The sequence below is a fragment of the Entelurus aequoreus genome, linkage group LG02 (genome assembly GCF_033978785.1).
Source record: "Entelurus aequoreus isolate RoL-2023_Sb linkage group LG02, RoL_Eaeq_v1.1, whole genome shotgun sequence".
Lineage (NCBI taxonomy): Eukaryota > Metazoa > Chordata > Actinopteri > Syngnathiformes > Syngnathidae > Entelurus > Entelurus aequoreus.
The window spans coordinates 68,448,324-68,467,471 of record NC_084732.1 but is presented as its reverse complement, the minus strand read 5'-3'; the positions used below and the strand labels follow the sequence as shown (position 1 = coordinate 68,467,471).

Here is a 19,148-nt window from a genome sequence, read left to right as displayed (position 1 = left end):
GTCTCCTCATGCTCATCTAAATGAGAAGGCATTAATTTCAATTTAACAAGCAATAGTGCTAACATTATCTGCGGTTTTAGTACCTGTTGTAATTACGACAAATGACTGCTGCTGCTTTGTTCCAGAAGTTTTGAGGCTTGTCTCTGTGCTGTTTGGCGTAATGTAAGCGGGATACTTTGTGACATTTGCGCAGAAATGGCTTTCTTCTGGCGACTCGACCATGCAGCCAATGTTTTCTTCAGGTGCCTCCTTATTGTGCATCTTGAAACAGCCACACCACAATTTTTCAGATAGTCCTGTATTTCAGCTGAATTATTTGTGGATTTTTCTTTGCATCTCAAACAATTTTCCTGGCAGTTGTGGCTGAAATCTTTGCTGGTCTACCTGAATCCCTCATTTTCTACTTCTTAATCAGCGTTTGAACACTGCTGATTGGCATTCTCAATTCCTTGGATATCTTTTTATACCCCTTTCCTATGCAGTTCAATTACCTTTTCTCGCAGATGCTTTGACAATTATTTTGCCTTCCACATGACTCAGAATCCAGAAACATCTGTGCAGCACTGGATGAAAGATGCAATGGTCCGTCAGAAGCTCAGAAACACACACATTAATTACAAACAAACATGAGGATTGCAACCTTGATTAGCCATTCAAACCTGTTTGTGTCAACTTTTGTGCATGTTATCAGATCAAAGTCACTGGGGTATGTAAACTTTTGATCAGGGTCATTTGGGTACTTTCTTTTGTCATTTTGATTTAAAAAGAGTAAACACAGTTGTTTGCCAATAAATAGCTTCACACAACCATTAAGCATGAGTGGAAGAAATGTTTTTGTGTTATCATTCATATTCTCTGAAGAATGGCCAAGAAATCATAAATTCTCCCAGAGTATGTAAACTTCTGAGCACGACTGTATATATGTATGTGTGTGTGTGTGTGTGTGTGTGTGTGTGTGTGTGTGTGTGTGTGTGTGTGTGTGTGTGTGTGTGTGTGTGTGTGTGTGTGTGTGTGTGTGTGTATAAAGCCTATACATATATAATGTGTACATATTATATTAATGTAATGGATGTAATCAATAAATAATATAATTGTACATTAAGAGTATGTGAAAGTTTGACTTCTACCTCGTTTACTTCGGTGACAACCTCGTTAAAGTTTTTTAATCAATCAGAAATATCAAGCAGCTAAAATGCGCCAAAAATGGAGAGTGTTTTGCATTTTCCCCATTATGCTTTGTAATGGATTTAAATGGGTGTCATTTAGATTTGTTTTATTGTTGCATGGACGTTTTTATAAAGTCCACACATTTCAGTGAGAAGGTTGTGTTATGGGTAACCATGATTGGATTTGTTTTTCTTTTTTTGGTGACATGCCTAGGGAAGGTTGTTTGCATTGGGTCATATAGGTGAATGCAGTGCATACAGCCATTCAGAGCATAATTAAAAGTCATTGACCTGAATTAATTATGTTGTCCACTAGATGGCGATATAATAGCAGCATCTAATGTGCCACAATAATACAATGAACGCAATCTCTCTGTGGGTAGGATTCTCATGGCATCTCGTGGGCAAAATTGAAGACGTTGGCGTGCCGCACTTGGCCCGTGGGCCGAAGTTTGGACACCCCTGAGGCTTGTCCAATCCTTTTAGTCACTGTATTTTCATTAAAAATGACTAACTACAAATCTAGCATATTTTTCTGGTGTTATTATAGACTGTACTCGTGTTTAAAGACTCTTCCGTCGCACCTTGCAAGCTTCAGCAAGCATGACATCACACTTGCTTCACGCTGCTGCGAGCTTTCCTCTCTTTAAAAGATGCCAATTTCCTCTTACATTTTATAGATCGATGTCCGCAGGTTTATCTCGGATATATTATAGTACGTTCATATTGTACACATGCTGACAATCCCGTGTGTCTTGCTTACGTCATCACAACATCCTCTTTCGGCAGCGCTGTTTGGCTGATCAAAGTCTTTTTTCGGGTGCCAAATTCACCGGTCAATAGTGCGCAAATAATTAACTATATACACCGTATATATCCATTCATATTGTACGACCTGCTAGTGGTAATGTGTATGGTTATGTGTTCGGATGTTCATTTTTACCATGGTATCTGAACACACCATATTGGTGGAGAATGAGGAAGTGTTGTTAAAATTAAAGTACCACTGATAGTCACACACACACTAGGTATGGTAAAATTACCCTCTGCATTTGACCCATCGCCTTGTTCCACCCCCTGGGAGGTGAGGGGAGCAGTGAGCAGCAGCGGTGGCCACGCTCGGGAATCATTTTGGTGATTTAACTCCCAATTCCAACCCTTGATGCTGAGCCAAGCAGGGAGATAAAGAGTCCCATTTTTATAGTCTTTGGTATGACTCGGCCGGGGTTTTAAGTAACGACCTACCGATCTGAGGGTCAGACACTCTAACCACAAGGCCACTGAGCAGGTGTCTGGAGAAGCACATAAGCAGACCTGTGCGCATGGTAGGGCATATGTGCACAGGAGGGCATATGTGTTGGAATTGGCCCGGTTGTTAGCATAAGATTGGCAATAAAAGTTAAAAACAGTGTCAGACTTTGTGTGACTTCTTCTGGAGTACTTTAATTTGTTTCCTCTCATTTTTAAGGTATAGTGGCAAATATTTCGCTGTCACGGTGCGCCACAATCAAATACATTAAAGGGAAACCCTGAACCAGCAAGTGCAATACCTTTGGTTGGATCTTATAGGGTTCATTAAGACATTCGCTACACCAAATAGAGGTTGGGAGGCTTGTAACTTCAAATTTTTCCTTGCAAGGTTATTGGAGAGACAGCTTGTATCCCAAAAAACCTTTGAGCTGGGGCACTAGTAGGCCGATGTCCCACTGTACCTCTGAAGGTACAGCGGTATCTGGGCCTGCTGATGAACACTGCTCATTTTCCCCACATTAAACTTTACCCAGAAGTTAAAATCATTCACTTCATTGCCACTATTGACTATATGTTGTATAGTGTTCCATTTAAGAGAGTCTCTGTCACTGATGATGACAAACCCTGCTCAACTATGTGCAGACAATAACAATCTAATAAAATAAAGACATTATTCCGACTGCTTTGGTGGCAAAGATTCTGACACAAAATTGAAAAGGACTGTTGCTCATAAACTCAAGAGTGCCTAAAAACTTCAATAAAAGAAAGAAATGAAGGAGTTCCAGTACTCAAATTCGAAGCAATAGTTCAAATCTGTCAGAGGCCTTATGGAAATAGAGACAACACCTTAATACTTTGCAGCACGAATGTGTAATGCTGGCTCAGCACTTGACCTCAGTATGGGACAAATGAGATCCCACATTGCCATCGGAGAAACGAGTCACTCACAAGTTGACCATGGATGTCATTCATACCACATTTAAGTGTTGGTTGGTATTGGTATAGGTCAAAACCCGACTTTGTAAGTCCAATGCTTCGAAGGGAGCTGTGATTTTGTTTAGGTTCTAAAGACTTGAAGAGCGGGCACCTGTGATGTGCGATGTCTTTAACCCCTCCATCCAATGATACTTGTCCAATTTTGTAAAAAAAAGAAAAGATAATAAATTAGTTGCAGCTATTTAAAATAAAACTGTGTCCACCTTTCCAGCTGACTATCATTAAGCGTAATTGCTTAACTGTTTTGGAAAAGGATCACAAAGGATGTTCTCCTGTTTTCATAATGAACATCTCACGTCACATGGCTCCATGTCCATGAGCACCATACTTCATGTGACTTTCCAATTAGCCCACGTACAGTACGCAGAGAAATTCATGGAATGGGTTTCCGTGGCCGATCAGCTGCATCTAAGCCATATATCACCAAATCCAATGCAAAGCGTTGGTTGCAGTGGTAAAAAGCACGTCACCACTGGACTCTAGAGCAGTGGAGACGCGTTCTCTGGAGTGATGAATCACGCTTTTCCATCTGGCAATCATGACTGTGCACCCGTGCACAAAGCAAGGTCCATAAAGACATGGATGACAGAGTCTGGTGTGGATGAACTTGACTGGCCTGCACAGAGTCCTGACCCGAACACCTTTGGGATGAATTAGAACGGAGACTGAGAGCCAGGCCTTCTCGACCAACATCAGTGTGGGACCTCACCAATGCACTTTTAGAAGAATGGTCGTAAATTCTTATAAACACACTCTGCAACCTTGTGGACAGCCTTCCCAGGAGAGTTGAAGCTGTAATAGCTGCAAAAGGTGGACCGACATCATATTGAACCCTATGGATTAGGAATGGGATGGCACTTCAAGTTCATATGTGAGTCAAGGCAGGTGGCCAAATACTTTTGGCAATATAGTGTATCTCTGCCATGCCTCCATGGTCCATCCATCCATTTTCTACCGCTTGTCCCGTTCGGGGTCGCGGGGGTGCTGGAGCCTATCTCAGCTACAATCGGGTGGATGGCGGGGTACACCCTGGACAGGTCTTCACCTCATCACAGGACCAACACAGATAGACAGACAACATTCACACTCACATTCACACACTAGGGCCAATTTAGTGTTGCCAATATGCCTCCATGGTGTGATTTCTTTTTTTTTTTTATATTTAGAATCTGCATAGGTCCCGAAAATTTGAAATCACATGCCTCCATGGTGTGTTTTCACATTTTTGGGACCTATGCAGATTCCAAATACAAAAAAAAACAGGTACCAATAGATAAGACAAATTGGTTGTGCATAATAAGTCCCCTTTAAAACTGTAAACATTGGTCACTTGTCAGCTTTATCCTCCTATTCCTTCTTAAAAAGAGCTATAATTACATTTCTTTAGTTTAGTTTCTGCACTTGATCCCCTGTGAAAGCCAAATGTTTTGCTGCCATCTTTAATTTGTCTTCTGAAGTTATTTTAATGTCTCAATGCTTAGCTAGATTTAGTTACTTTCCTTTTGTACAGCAATATTTGGTTTCCAGCCATATTTAATGATATCAAGATGCAATTTATATTTTGCTACTCTGCGTAAATTGCTTGAAAGAGTCCAAGCACCAGCTCTTTTAAGTCTGAATGTTTTTGTGCACACGCAGTTTTAGGGTTTCGGATTTACGGAGGCAGAAGAAACAAATCTAGCTGCCTTTCATTTGTGCTGTTCCAGAATATGCCAGCTCAGTTTGGGGTGGTCTGACAAAAAGCCTATCTAAAGAGTAGACAAGGTGCAAAAAAAGTGGTACATGGGATAATAGGCATCACACATTGTTCCTCTTTCTTCACTTTAAGTGAACGGCGACATGAGGACCTTCACTTACATCCTGAGGTACAGTCCTTTTTTCCTCAGCACCACAGAGAACTTATTGTACCCAGAAGCAAAACCAACATTAACTTTGTTTTATTCTTTTATTCCCTTGAACTGTACTTCAAGTAATTCTTGGTTTTAATATGGATTCATTTCAACACACCAAAGACAATAAAAATTAGATCCATTACCTCCCTGCTTGGCACTCAGCATCAAGGGTTGGAATTGGGGGTTAAATCACCAAAATGATTCCCGGGCGCGGCACCGCTGCTGCCCACTGCTCCCCTCACCTCCCAGGGGGTGAACAAGGGGATGGGTCAAATGCAGAGGACAAATTTCACCACACCTAGTGTGTGTGTGACAATCGTTGGTACTTAAACTTTAACTTTAACTTAACATCCATGGTATCAACGTTGTTACGCTTGTGTTTGACAGCACACTTAACACAATGTGCTGTGGAATTACCTGCTTGGTCCTCTCTAAGTCAGACTAAATTCCTAATAACACTACTCAAACACACTGTCAAATCACACTGACCACTGTTGTATTTAAAGAGGCTTCATCCTACATGTGCAACTTTTTAGACTTACAGTGGGGCAAAAAAGTATTTAGTCAGCCACCCATTGACAATCAATGGGTGGCTGACTAAATACTTTTTTGCCCCACTGTATGTATATGATGTATATGAACATCTAGATCAGTGGCTCCAAATAACAGGTCCAGGGACCGATACCACTCTGTAAAGCTTTTGCTACAGGCTCTCACAGAAACAATAAATAATTTCAAAACAACCTCATTTTTTCTGACTTAAATTTGGCCTGTCCCACTAGAACACACCAATAAGCTTATGTAGTACAAACCCCCAAACCAGTGAAGTTGGCATATTGTGTAAATCGTAAATAAAAACAGAATACAATGATTTGTAAATCCATTTCAACCTATATTCAATTGAATAGACTGCAAAGACAAGATACTTAACGTTCGAACTGGAAAACTTTGTTATTTTTTGCTGGCACAAGTGGCAAAAAAGACTCATCAAACACTTATTTGGAACATCCCACAGGTGAACAGACTAATTGGGAACAGGTGGGTGCCATGATTGGGTATAAAAGAAGCTTCCATGAAATGCTCAGTCATTCACAAACAAGGATGGGACGAGGGTCACCACTCTGTGAACAAATGCGTGAGCAAAGTGTCGAACAGTTTAAGAACAACATTTCTCAACGAGCTATTGCAAGGAATTTAGGGATTTCACCATCTACGGTCCGTAATATCATCAAAAGGTTCAGAGAATCTGGAGAAATCACTGCATGTAAGCGGCGATATTACGGACCTTAGGCGGTACTGCATCAAAAAGCGACATCCGTGTGTAAAGGTTATCACCACGTGGGCTCAGGAACACTTCAGAAAACCACTGTCAGTAACTACAGTTGGTCGCTACATCTGTAAGGGCAAGTTAAAACTCTACTATGCAAAGCGAAAGCCATTTTATCAACAACACCCAGAAACGCCGCCGGCTTCGCTGGGCCCGGGCTCATCTAAGATGGACTGATGCAAAGTGGAAAAGTGTTCTGTGTTGTTAAAAGGAAAGACCATGTAACACAGTGGTAGAAATGACCCTGTGCCAACTTGTTTGCAATGTGTTGCTGCCATTAAATTCTAAGTTAATGATTATTTGCAAAAAAAAATACGTTTCTCATTTCGAACATTAAATATCTTGTCTTTGCAGTATATTCAGTAGAATATAAGTAGAAAACGATTTGCAAATCATTGTATTCTGTTTTTATTTACGAATTACACAAAGTGCCAACTTCACTGGTTTTGGGCTTTGTTTATTGAATTGATCTACACATGAACCCGACATTTTTACAACTAATCACAATATTTGTAAACTTCTCTCTTTGATCCTCTGTTATTCATTCAAGCATATTATCTTACTGCCACAGTCATATTTTCAACATCAAATCTCAGATTTGAATTAAAAAAAATAGTGCAATCCCCCACCACTTTTGTTTTTTTGGCCATATATACAAAATCATATCCATCTTGTCATGATCCGTGGCCCGAATCATGTTTTGTTTAGTCATGTTCTGTTAGTTTTGGACTCCCTTAGTTCCTCTTTTGTGCACATCTAGGTTTGTTTTGGTTTCCATGGGTACTAATTGGGTTCAACTGCCTCTAGTTAGTGGTCGTCACGCTCACCTGCTGTCGAGCACTAATCAGAGAGCTATTTATTCACCTTTCTCGCCACGCTCAGTCTGGCTTCGTTGTTTGCTGAATGCAACAGTTACGTTGAGTAATTCATGCTTCTTGATTCCTGTGCTAAGTCTCGCCTTAGCTTCCCGTGTGATCGGCACGCGTCTTGTTTATTTTCTGCCTGTTTTCATGGTGTATGGTTTATGAGGAATAAATCATGTTCCCACCTGCGCGCTCTGTCCGGAGTGGTCCGTCTGCATCCCGGGAGAACGAACCCTGCAGTAGGATGCGATCCCCACGTGACACATCTAAGTTTACTGCTTTTGTTCAGTATAGTGTTCACATTTACTTTTGTCCATACAACCAAAATACTGTTTGTATCAAAGTCTTGTTCCACATCAAGACTTATATGTCTGGTAATGATAAATGTTTGAAGTTCCTGACCTTCGATAGTGTCATTCAGTCTTTGACTCATGGTACTCTACCGCTGATGTGGTAGAGTTCGTACGTGAGTTGTGTATTTTTGTGAAAGTATTTCAGCTTACCTCACACATACAGATGTTTGTTTTACTGGTACTTGTCAACCTCCTCAGCTCTACGCACTACCAGTAGCATTGCTTCTTCAGGGGATACATTGAGTTTTATAAATACTTGAGGTCCATGGATGTTGTATTTTCTTCATATTTTTTAGATATTTGGCTTTCTTAGCTATTTCTGCATTCTGCTTGCTTAGGTGCTCATTGATATAAACATTAGTTCCTTTAAACTTTTATTCCCTCTTTCAGAAGTACAATCTTATGTTTTCTGCCTATGAATCTGATAATAATAGGTGGTTTCTCTCTGAGCTTCTCCGAGGCAACACATGACAAGCTCTGATGTTATTACAGTTGCAATCTATTCTTTTCGACTGAAGAAAGGCAGCCACTTGTTGCTGCTTGGCTCCTCAACACAAGGTTTTACTTGTAACCCGGTGATTATTAGATTGTTCATTCGTGAATATTGCTCCAAGTCCACTATGGGATTCTTAAGATACGCAATTTTCTTGTAGTTTTCCTTGTTTTTGGCACTACCTCCTTTATCAACTCCAGAATACATTCCTGAGATTTTTTTTACATCCATGATCTTTTTCTCAAGCAAGTCCAATTAAATTGTTATGTCGTTGACATCCACAGTCTACTCTGCTCCTCTACTAGGACATATTTTAACCGATCCACTGTCACCGAACTTAGCTTACCGTTGCTAAATTACAATTAGTCTTTTAGCTTGTTGGATAGTTCACCTGCCAGCGAGCTCTTGCAGTTATGTCACTGCTTTTCCAACCGAACATAGTCAAACCACAACTGTCGGACAACTTGTTTTTAATAATGTATATTCCACCGAAATTAGACTTAAACACTAAAACATTAGTCATCAAAGTGTATGTGGATATTATAAAAAAAATAAAACGTCCAATCAGCATAAAAATATCTAAACTACACCCATTTGAATATTACAAGGGCTGATGGGAAAAATGCAAAACACTCTCCACACTTAATCATGTTTGGCGCATTTTAGCTGCTTGATATTTCTGATTGATTAAAAATACGTTATGGAGGTAGGGGTCGAATTTTCACATACTCTTAATAACCAATTATAATAATTATTAATTATACATCCATTATATTATTATAATAACATATAATCATATATATATACTGTGTATATATATATGTACATATAGTCAAGGTTTCTGTGGTTTATCTGCTAGTCCCCGGCCAAAAATTTTAAGCCCAATACGGCCCCCAAATCAAAAAGTTTAGATACCCCTGGTCTAGACGATATGTATTAGATATGCTTTGGTGTAAATTTTGTGTAAATTGTGCTCCACAAACATATTTATTACCCGTTTTTTTGTCTATCAACAATATGTTAATTTTTGTAAGTGTTTCCACGCCCCACCCTCTCCAAAAGTATCATAATTTATCTTTTGAAAATGTACATTGTTTAAATATGTATCTTGAAGTCTTCACAGCAAATGTATTTCTCCAGATTGGGCGAGAAGCTCCTTCCCCTCAGGCTGAGTGCTTTACTAAGTATCCAAATGGTGGCATGGTTTAAAAGAAGTATCCAAAATGTAAATCATCATAGTTCCCTTTTAAAATGTTGTACTTACCATGAGGTTGTGCTTTATTAAGTTATCTCTGCTTTCATTTCTATGCCACTTCTAAATCTTGCGAACGGCCAGGGATGAGAATTTGAGGAGTTTATGAGAAATTGAGAAGATTTCCATGAGATTTTTTAAATTTCTCACATCACAACTTTAGGAATTCTATGAGTGGCAACTTCCCGGTGGTCTAGCAGTAATCAGCAAATACTGCTCAGTACAATATGCCAATTTTTTTTTTGTATTTCTTATGTTTCACTGGTATTGTATTTTTAGTATTTTATCTGTTTTAATGGCCAAGCTTTTATTATTTTGGATATCTGTTTGTACTGTCGCACTTTAAGATGTATTATATTGAAAAGTGGGTAACTAATAAATTATTTTAATATTATTTTTTATTTCTAGCAGGGGTTGTGGCGTCCTATTCTGTTAAGTGGTCCTTGAACGCACCGCATAACACATCTGTGTCGTATTCCTCTGAGTATAGAACAAACACTATGTCCTGCGAGAGCACAGCTTGTTGGTTCAATGGGCACAACTGAATAGGGAAAGACGTTAATGTCTCTTGGTTTCATGGTAGCATTTAAGCTAACGAGCTGGCACCAGTCAGTCGGTTGTTCGATCATATTAATTAAAAATAGTATACTGTCTGGAGTTTTACCACAATTATCAATAATACCGTTTATTGTTGCATCCCTAGAAAGAATTGTGCAACTAAATCTGAGTCCGGCAGCAATGGAAATATGAATTTTTTTGTGGCACGAAAGATCGACCTCACAGTCACTACTTCTCTGCCCTCACCACTTCACAGTTTTTTAATGCATTCTAACTCGTAAATAAACACCAACAATACCCCATTTACATTTCGTGACTTGAATATTAACCAAGTATTGGTGATATTGTTATTATAAGTGCTAACACAGACAAATTATAGCAGTGCCATGATCGCAAGCTTGTGTGCCAGTATTGACATCATCCAGTTGTAAACTGCTTCCTTGCTTGTGCTTTATTCTAGATCATAAATCATGCCTCTTACCTTGATAGTAGAAGGACAATGACGTAATCCAACAAGTTGGTACACTTTGACAGCCAATTTAGACTTGGAAATGGCAAGAATGACACAAAAAAACGCTTGGTTGCAGCCCCCTTTTCCTTGCGAAGATTATGAATCGTTCTTCATCTAAACGGGAATATAACAAGATGATATCAATCGGCATCCTAATGACAGCAGGCATTGTACAGTAAGTGATATTTGATTATGTTTGTTGGCTCTCGTGAAGTCTGCAGTGAGTAATAATCAGTGATGTCGTGGGGGGAAAAGCTGACGTTGTGATGCGTTTTTGAAATGAATGTGCCGCATTTGTGTAAAATTAGCAAAATATGCAAATATTAAATGTTATTATAAATGTGCCTGTTACTACAATACATATATGCTTACAGCATGTGTATGAAACCTTAATGGAGGCATTTGAATGTTTTTAATGACTTTTAGGCGGAATTGCACGGCTCCCATAGGCTCCATTGTAAGCAGACTTTTGATCATATTTATTTACTATTTTGAATGCATTAAAAAAAGAAAAACATGTTTTCTTCTCTTACAAAAGGATTGCGAATGATAAGCAGAATTCCAATAAAAGTGCAGTTCCCCTTTAAAAGAAACCAACTACAGTGCCCCATTGGAATCTAATATACCGTAGTTTCCGCACTATAAGGCGCACCTAAAAACCTCCAATTTTCTCAAAAGCTGACAGTGCGCCTTATAATCCGGTGCGCCTTACATATGGACTAGGGTTGTCCCGATCCGATATTTGGATCGGATCGGCCGCCAATATTTGCCAAAAAGTGCGTATCGGCAAGGCGTGGTAAAATGCAGATCCAGATCCAGTTTGAAAAAAAATTCCAGTCTGTGTTTTCCAATGCACCGATTTAAATAATACATTCCACTTTTCTGCTGTTCCCTAATTTCCATTCTGCATTTTCCAGCACACCTTCAACACATCCACAGGTCTGTGTCCTAACCGTTAAGACGGCCATGTGAATTAAAAGTTACCGGTAAAAATGTCAGCTCTCTCTGTGCGATATAGAAAATGACTATATGGTGATATTGGAGTATACGTTCTCACGCAGTTGCTTTTAGCTGCTGGCATTACACGACAGGCTATTCTCACTCTTTCCTGAGTCTCCTTCTCACAGACAGCAAGCGCACCTTCTTACACACGTCACATACTGTCACGTCATACGTCACATACCGTCACATCATACGTCACATACTGTCACGACATACGTCACATACTGTCACGACATACGTCACATACGTATACGCCCTCTCCCAGCAGAGAGGTAGCGGCATGGGTAACGTTAGCTGTGGTGCGAGTGGTAATACGAGAGAAAGAAGGTGCGAATCTGGTAACAAATGAAGGAAGAATTCATTCCCCCAAAAAACAGCAGGGGGTCCATCGTCTGGCGGTGGTTTGGCTTCAAGTGGGAATATGTCGAACAGACACCCGTAATTTGTCAAGTGTGGGGCAAAAGCGTAGCTATAAAAAGTAGCATTACTGCTAATATGTAGCATCATTTGAAAAGTCACCTGCTAGAGAATGAAGTGTTTGAAACTCCGTATGTCAACATCTCCGTTCGGTGCCACACTTCCACACCATCAAAATGCAGAGGCAAACATTTCCAGATCAACACCGTATGAAAAAAATAGTGATTTTTTTAGTTGTGATTTCCTTCTCTGCATGAAAGTTTAAAAGTAGCATATATTAATGCAGTATGAAGAATAATGTTTTAATTTAGACACATAGAAAATGGATGGATGGGAGAATCATCATACTGCTGTGATTATATGCATCAAGTGTTAATTCAAGGCTAAGGCAAAATATTGAGATATATATCATGTATCGCGATATGGCCTTAAAATATCGCAATATTAAAAAAAGGCCATATCGCCCAGCCCTAGTTCAATGATGCCATTTCTGTTTGTCATGTATAATTTTGTCTATTTTGTGTTTATCCTTGAATAGTTGTTATCAAGAGTACTAAAACCCTTTTCAACATAATTCTGACAACTAAGTAGGCTAAATAACTTTAAACTTTAATACATGCTCGGATAGGCCAGTATCGGCCAGTATCGGATCGGAAGTGCAAAAACAACATCGGTATCGGATCGGAAGTGCAAAAACCTGGATCGGGACATCCCTAATATGGACCAATATTGAGCTACAACGGGTCTCGCAACTACGGGATGCATAACGTAACCCCAGCCTCTGCTGTAGCGTCTATTCTATGCGCCTTATAATGCGGTGCGCCTTATATTGCGGTGCACCTTATGTATGAACAAAGTTTTAAAATAGGCCATTCATTGAAGGTGCGCCTTATAATCCGGTGCGCCTTATAGTGCGGAGAATATGGTAATTTTACAAGCAGGGTAAGGCTCATTTAGGTAATAAAGCCTACACTGAAAATTATTTGCCACTTGCCAAGATTTTAAATTGTGTTTCTAGATTTTACAAGCTTTTTACTTATTGGTAGTCATTGGCTTTGCATCAAAATCTTAATTTCAGAATGAATAATATCTGTGTCTGTTTGTGTTTAAAAATGTTAAAATTGAAAAAAAAAAGTATCCAAAAGAGATATTTGGGTTTTCCCCTCATATAACATCTTGTTTAAAGATTCTGCAACATCCTGAGGATGCATAATTTGGTAATTGCAAATTAAATAATGCTAGTTTTCAGAATAACATTATAAACCACAGGTTTCTGTGGTTTATCCGTTATACAGTGCTCAATACCGGGGTAGAGCGCAATATTCGTTAGGTCAGGAAAAAACACAGAGGCTGTTTCATCCCTACAAGCCTGTTCCGCAGGTTTCCCTGCTCTTCAGGGGATTTTATTGAAGTGTCGGTGGTTGTTACATATATAGAGGGTACATCACATGGGGGTGTGGAACAATGGCTACACCACCATGTAATGTACCCTTTATATATATATACAGTATATATATATATATATATATATATATATATATATATATATATATATATATATATATATATATATATATATATACCGTATGTAACAACCACCGACACTTCAATAACATCCCCTGAAGAGCAGGGAAACCTGCGAAACCGGCTTGTAGGGATGAAATAGCCTCTGTGTTTTTTCCTGACCTAACGTAAAGCTAATTATTATTATACTCGTATTTCTATCATAAAAGATCTACTTATTTCTAGATATACAAATCTTAATGTAGGATATCTTATGGAGTATAATCAACGAGCTGCATGGACAGATCATTTCACTAGATTTTAGCACTTTTTTCCCCCCTAAATTCTAGTCTTTTTATCTTTTACTTTGTCAGCTCTTTTTTGCAGTGTACAAACAAGATATTTGTGGGTCAACCAAAAACTTAGAACGAGAACAAAGTGAGGGATCTTCCATAGTGGAGCTGCCCACCTTTAGAATATACTGTAGGGATCTCATTATATAGTCAGCAGAACTCAACAGTCTTCTACTAGTTTAACTTCTAACATTTGCCTATTTCCTATGTCTTGCGATGAAAATATGTTTTATTTTGTAGATGAAGTTCTTTTTTTTGCTTCCTCCCTGGTAGGTGGTCCTGGACATGACATTCGGTGGCGGCGGTCATACCAAAGCAGTACTGGATGCAGATTCTGATGTTACAATCCTGGCCTTGGACCGAGATCCCGCCGCAATTTCCCTGGCCCAGCAGTTAGCGAAGGAACACCCGTAAGTGATTTACTGGAAAAGACAAACTACACCTAAACAGGCCTAGCCTATGTTACTGACTGTCTAGACAAATGTTTATACAAGATGGCGGTCGGTGTTTCACCCTTTTTAATGTCACAGTTGACAGCTTCACCTTTTTGAGCAGTGTTTGTGGCCATTAGCTCTGAAAACATACGTAGGTGTGATACATGACTGCATTTCTTGCTGTTTGCCCGAGTCCAATCACATATTGTGAACCGGTGACTGAGTTTCTTTGTCCAATCAAGTCAATTTTTCTTCGTAACTTGCAGCTTTTCTCTCCCCACGCAGAGCTGGTGGGCCCAGCATGTTATTTGTCAGAGTAAGGGCCCCCGACTGCAGTGTGAGGGAGATACCTCCCACGGACGATCTATAAGATATGAGGGGAGGGGGCAGGAAGGCGAGAGAAGCCTGGAGAAGTTATAAAGCGAAAAGGAAAAAAAAAAAAGGAAAAGACGAGAGTGGGAGAACAGGGAGACACGACGACACAACGCCAGGGTGACACGGCGTGTGCGTGTTCATGAGCAAGCCGGGGGAGGACGAAAATGAGATTTTCTAAGACCACGGCGTGGGAAGGAATCCTTTTACGTAGATTCTGGGGAAACCTCTCTCAAGGGAATCTGCAAGAGAAATGTGCCTGTGAGCAGGGAAGGACAATTAAGAGGGAGAGAGTTTCCAAACACTATTCTGTCAGCAGCAATATACCCCTGCTGTAAACTCTCCACCGCCTACTCATGATGCAAGTTGAGAGAAGATAGAGAAATCTTGCAATTAACCAATATTATTGGAAGCTTGAGTAAAAGGCCCTTGCAGCCTACGCAGTGCATTCTTTGCCAGGGTTGGAGGATTTTCTCTCTCCTCTGTGCTCTCAAGTGTTAGCTCGATGGAAATTGCAAAGCCCCGATGTGGCGAAACCTCTTTTAAGGCGAAAAAACAAATCAATTTCCAAATGAATTGCAAGCGTCGCAGCTTGCTTGTAAAAGTAACCCCCTGCATGATTGATACGCAGCATTTTGTTTCCTTTTCATGTCATATTTGCAACAGGCTGGATGGAGCCTGGCAGCACGGTGGAACAGGGGTTAGTGCATGTGCCTCACAATACCAAGGTCCTGAGAAGTCCTGAGTTCAATCCCGGGCTCGGGATCTTTCTGTGTGGAGTTTGCATGTTCTCCCCGTGACTGCATGGGTTCCTTCTGGGTAATCCGGCTTCCCCCCACCTCCAAAGACATGCAGCTGGGGATAGGTTGATTGGCAACACTAAATTGGCCCTAGTGTGTGAATGTGAGTGTGAATGTTGTCTGTCTATCTGTGTTGGCCCTGTAATGAGGTGGCGACTTGTCCAGGGTGTACCTCGCCTTCCGCCTGAATGCAGCTGAGATAGGCTCCAGCACCCCCCGCGACTCCAAAAAGGGACAAGCGGTAGAAAATGGATGGATGGATGGAGCCTATCCAGCGGTATTCGGGCGGAAGGCAGCGTGCACTTTGGACAAGTCGCCACCTCATAAAGCATCGCGCGGGAAATATATTTAAAGCCAGCGAAACTAAAAATCAATTTGTGAGGCATTTACATTATTAAAAATTACATTGTTAGCTAACTTTTCTGAGAAACAGCAAGTTCCAGACAAATATAGAACATGTCCACTGTGGAGGACACTGTTTCTTATAAAGTAGCTTCTTATAAAGTAGAAGTTGAAAGACAAATATATATATATATATATATATATGTATATATACATATACACTATTTTGCCAAAAGTATTTGGCCACGTGTTTTGACTTACATACAGTATGAACTTGAAGTGCCATCCCATTCCTAACCCATAGGGTTCAATATGATGTCGGTCCACCTTTTGCAGCTATTACAGCTTCAACTCTTCTGGGAAGGCTGTCCACAAGGTTGCGGAGTGTGTTTATAGGAATTTTCGACCATTCTTCCAAAAGCGCATCGGTGAGGTCACACACTGATGTTGGTCGAGAAGGCCTGGCTCTCAGTCTCCGTTCTAATTCATCCCAAAGGTGTTCTATCGGGTTCAGGTCAGGACTCTGTGCAGGTCAGTCAAGTTCATCCACTCCAGACTCTGTCATCCATGTCTTTATGCACCTTGCTTTGTGCACTGGTGCACAGTCATGTTGGAAGAGGAAGGGGCCCGCTCCAAACTGTTCCCACAAGGTTGGGAGCATGGAATTGTCCAACATGTTTTGGTATCCTGGAGCCTTCAAAGTTCCTTTCACTGGAACTAAGGGGCTAAGCCCAACTCCTGAAAAACAACCCCACACCGTAATTCCTCCTCCACCAAATTTCACACTCTGCACAATGCAGTCCGAAATGTACCGTGGCCTACCACTTGGTGGCTGAGTTGCTGTTGTTACCAAACTCTTCCATTTTTTAAAATAATAAAGCCAACAGTTGACTTTGGAATATTTAGGAGAGAGGACATTTCACGACTGGATTTGTTGCACAGGTGGCATCCTATGACAGGTCCACGCTAGAAATCACTGAGCTCCTGAGAGCGGCCCATTCTTTCACAAATGTTTGTAGAAACAGTCTCCATGCCTAAGTTCTTGATTTTATACACCTGTGGCCGGGCCAAGTGATTAGGACAATAGTGTATATACTGTATATATATATACAGTCTCCATGCCTAAGTTCTTGATTTTATACACCTGTGGCCGGGCCAAGTGATTAGGACAATAGTGTATATACTGTGTATATATATACAGTAGGCAGCACGGTGGGAGAGGGGTTAGTGCGTCTGCCTCACAATACGAAGGTCCTGAGTAGTCGTGAGTTCAATCCCGGCCTCGGGATCTTTCTGTGTGGAGTTTGCATGTTCTCCCCGTGACTGCGTGGGTTCCCTCCGGGTACTCCGGCTTCCTCCCACCTCCAAAGACATGCACCTGGGGATAGGTTGATTGGCAACACTAAATTGGCCCTAGTGTGTGAATGTGAGTGTGAATGTTTTCTGTCTATCTGTGTTGGCCCTGCGATGAGGTGGCGACTTGTCCAGGGTGTACCCCGCCTTCCGCCCGATTGTAGCTGAGAGAGTCTCCAGCGCCCCCCGCGACCCCGAAGGGAATAAGCGGTAGAAAATGGATGGATGGATGGATGTATACAGTATATATATATATGTACTTTTATTTTTGAAATAGTGAATGTTCCTTCACAATTTTTAATACTTGAAAATACATGTTTGTATTAATAACTATGATTAGAACTTTTGAACATTATGTTTGTGTTTAATTACAGTAAGTGCATTTATCCTAAACATTCCTGCCACTTCATTTTAAAGGGGAACTGCACTTTTTTTGGAATTTTGCCTATCGTTCACAATCATTATGAAAGACATGACGACGGATGGATTTTTTAATGCATTCTAAATCCTAAATTAAAGTCCGCTTACAGCGGCGCCAATGGGAGCTTCTCTATTCCGCCCAAAAAATCTAATAAATAACCATTCAAAAAGTGCCAACAATACTCCATTTACATTTTGTGACTTGAATATTAACCAACTATTAGTGATATTGTTATTATAAGCGCTAACACAGACAAACTATTTATAGCGGCACCGTAATCACTTCCGTGTGTGCTTATGTTTACATCATCGACGGATTAGCTGCTTCCTCGTTTCGCTGCTCCCTGTACGTTTATTCTAGATCAGGGGTGTCAAACTCATTTTAGATCGGGGGCCACATGGAGAACAATCTACTCCCAAGTGAGCTGGACTGGTAAAATCACGGCACGATAACTTAAAAATAAAGGCAACTTTCAGTTTAAAAATAGAACATGCACATCCTGAACTTGGTCAAATCATAATGTTGGGGTATTTTTACACTTACATGTTGCGGTTAATAGTATTCTATCTTTATTTGTCGTTATTTATATTTTCTGAATAAAATATGTGATAATGGTCATCAGTCAACTCATTGGTGTTAATTTTCAATCCATCAAGATAAAATAATTATATCAAAATCAAATTACATTGTTATATATGTAGTTTGATCATTTTCCTCGACTGGTGCATAAGTGCATAATTTTTTTTTACATATGTAGCATCATCCACAAAGATACAAAGAATTGCTATTGTGACATCTAGTGGACACATTTAGAACAGCTGTTTCTTTCATTCAAAAATTTCAGGTACATTTTTATACTTAGAAAACTCATCCTGCGTCCAGATAAAACCTGTTCGCGGGCCTGATCCGGCCCTCGAGCCGTACGTTTGACACCCCTGTTCTAGATCATAAATCATAAATGCATCTCACCTGGTGGTTGTTGATATAATCCGACAAGTTGGGACGCTTTGACCGCCATATAGGCCCTGGAACTGGCGAGAACGACATGAAAAGCATTTGTCTCCCCCCACCCCGTTTCTTCGCAAGGATTATGAGGCATTTTTCATCTAAATGGGAATATATGAACATTGCACAGTAATTGATGTTTTATTATGTTTGCTTGCTCTCATGAAGTCTGCAGTGAGCAGAAATCAGTGATGAAGGCAAAAAAAGCAAACGCGATGCATTTTTTTAATTAATGCGCCGCATATGCTTAAAATGATCAAAATACATACATTTAAAAAATGTTCATAACCATTGTGTTCATTACTACATTACATATATATACTTACATTGTGTATATGAAACCCTAATAGAAGTATTTGGACGTTTTTTAAGGCTCTAAAGGCAGAATTGGACAGCTCCCATTATTTAATATTTAGAATGCATTAAAAAAAAAAAAAATCCATTCGTCTTCATGTCTTTCATAATGATTGTGAACGATAGGCAA

General features: G+C 40.1%; 1 protein-coding gene across 2 annotated transcripts in view; it reads left to right on the top strand.

Annotated features, from left to right (window-relative positions):
- Positions 1 to 19,148, top strand: part of LOC133638550 (12S rRNA N4-methylcytidine methyltransferase-like) — a 223,872-nt gene that overhangs the window by 120,547 nt on the left and 84,177 nt on the right. For both annotated transcript variants that reach the window (XM_062031275.1, XM_062031286.1), the window contains exon 3: positions 14,211 to 14,347. In XM_062031275.1, the coding sequence (XP_061887259.1) occupies positions 14,211 to 14,347 (137 nt within the window). The remainder of the gene's footprint in view (positions 1 to 14,210; positions 14,348 to 19,148) is intronic.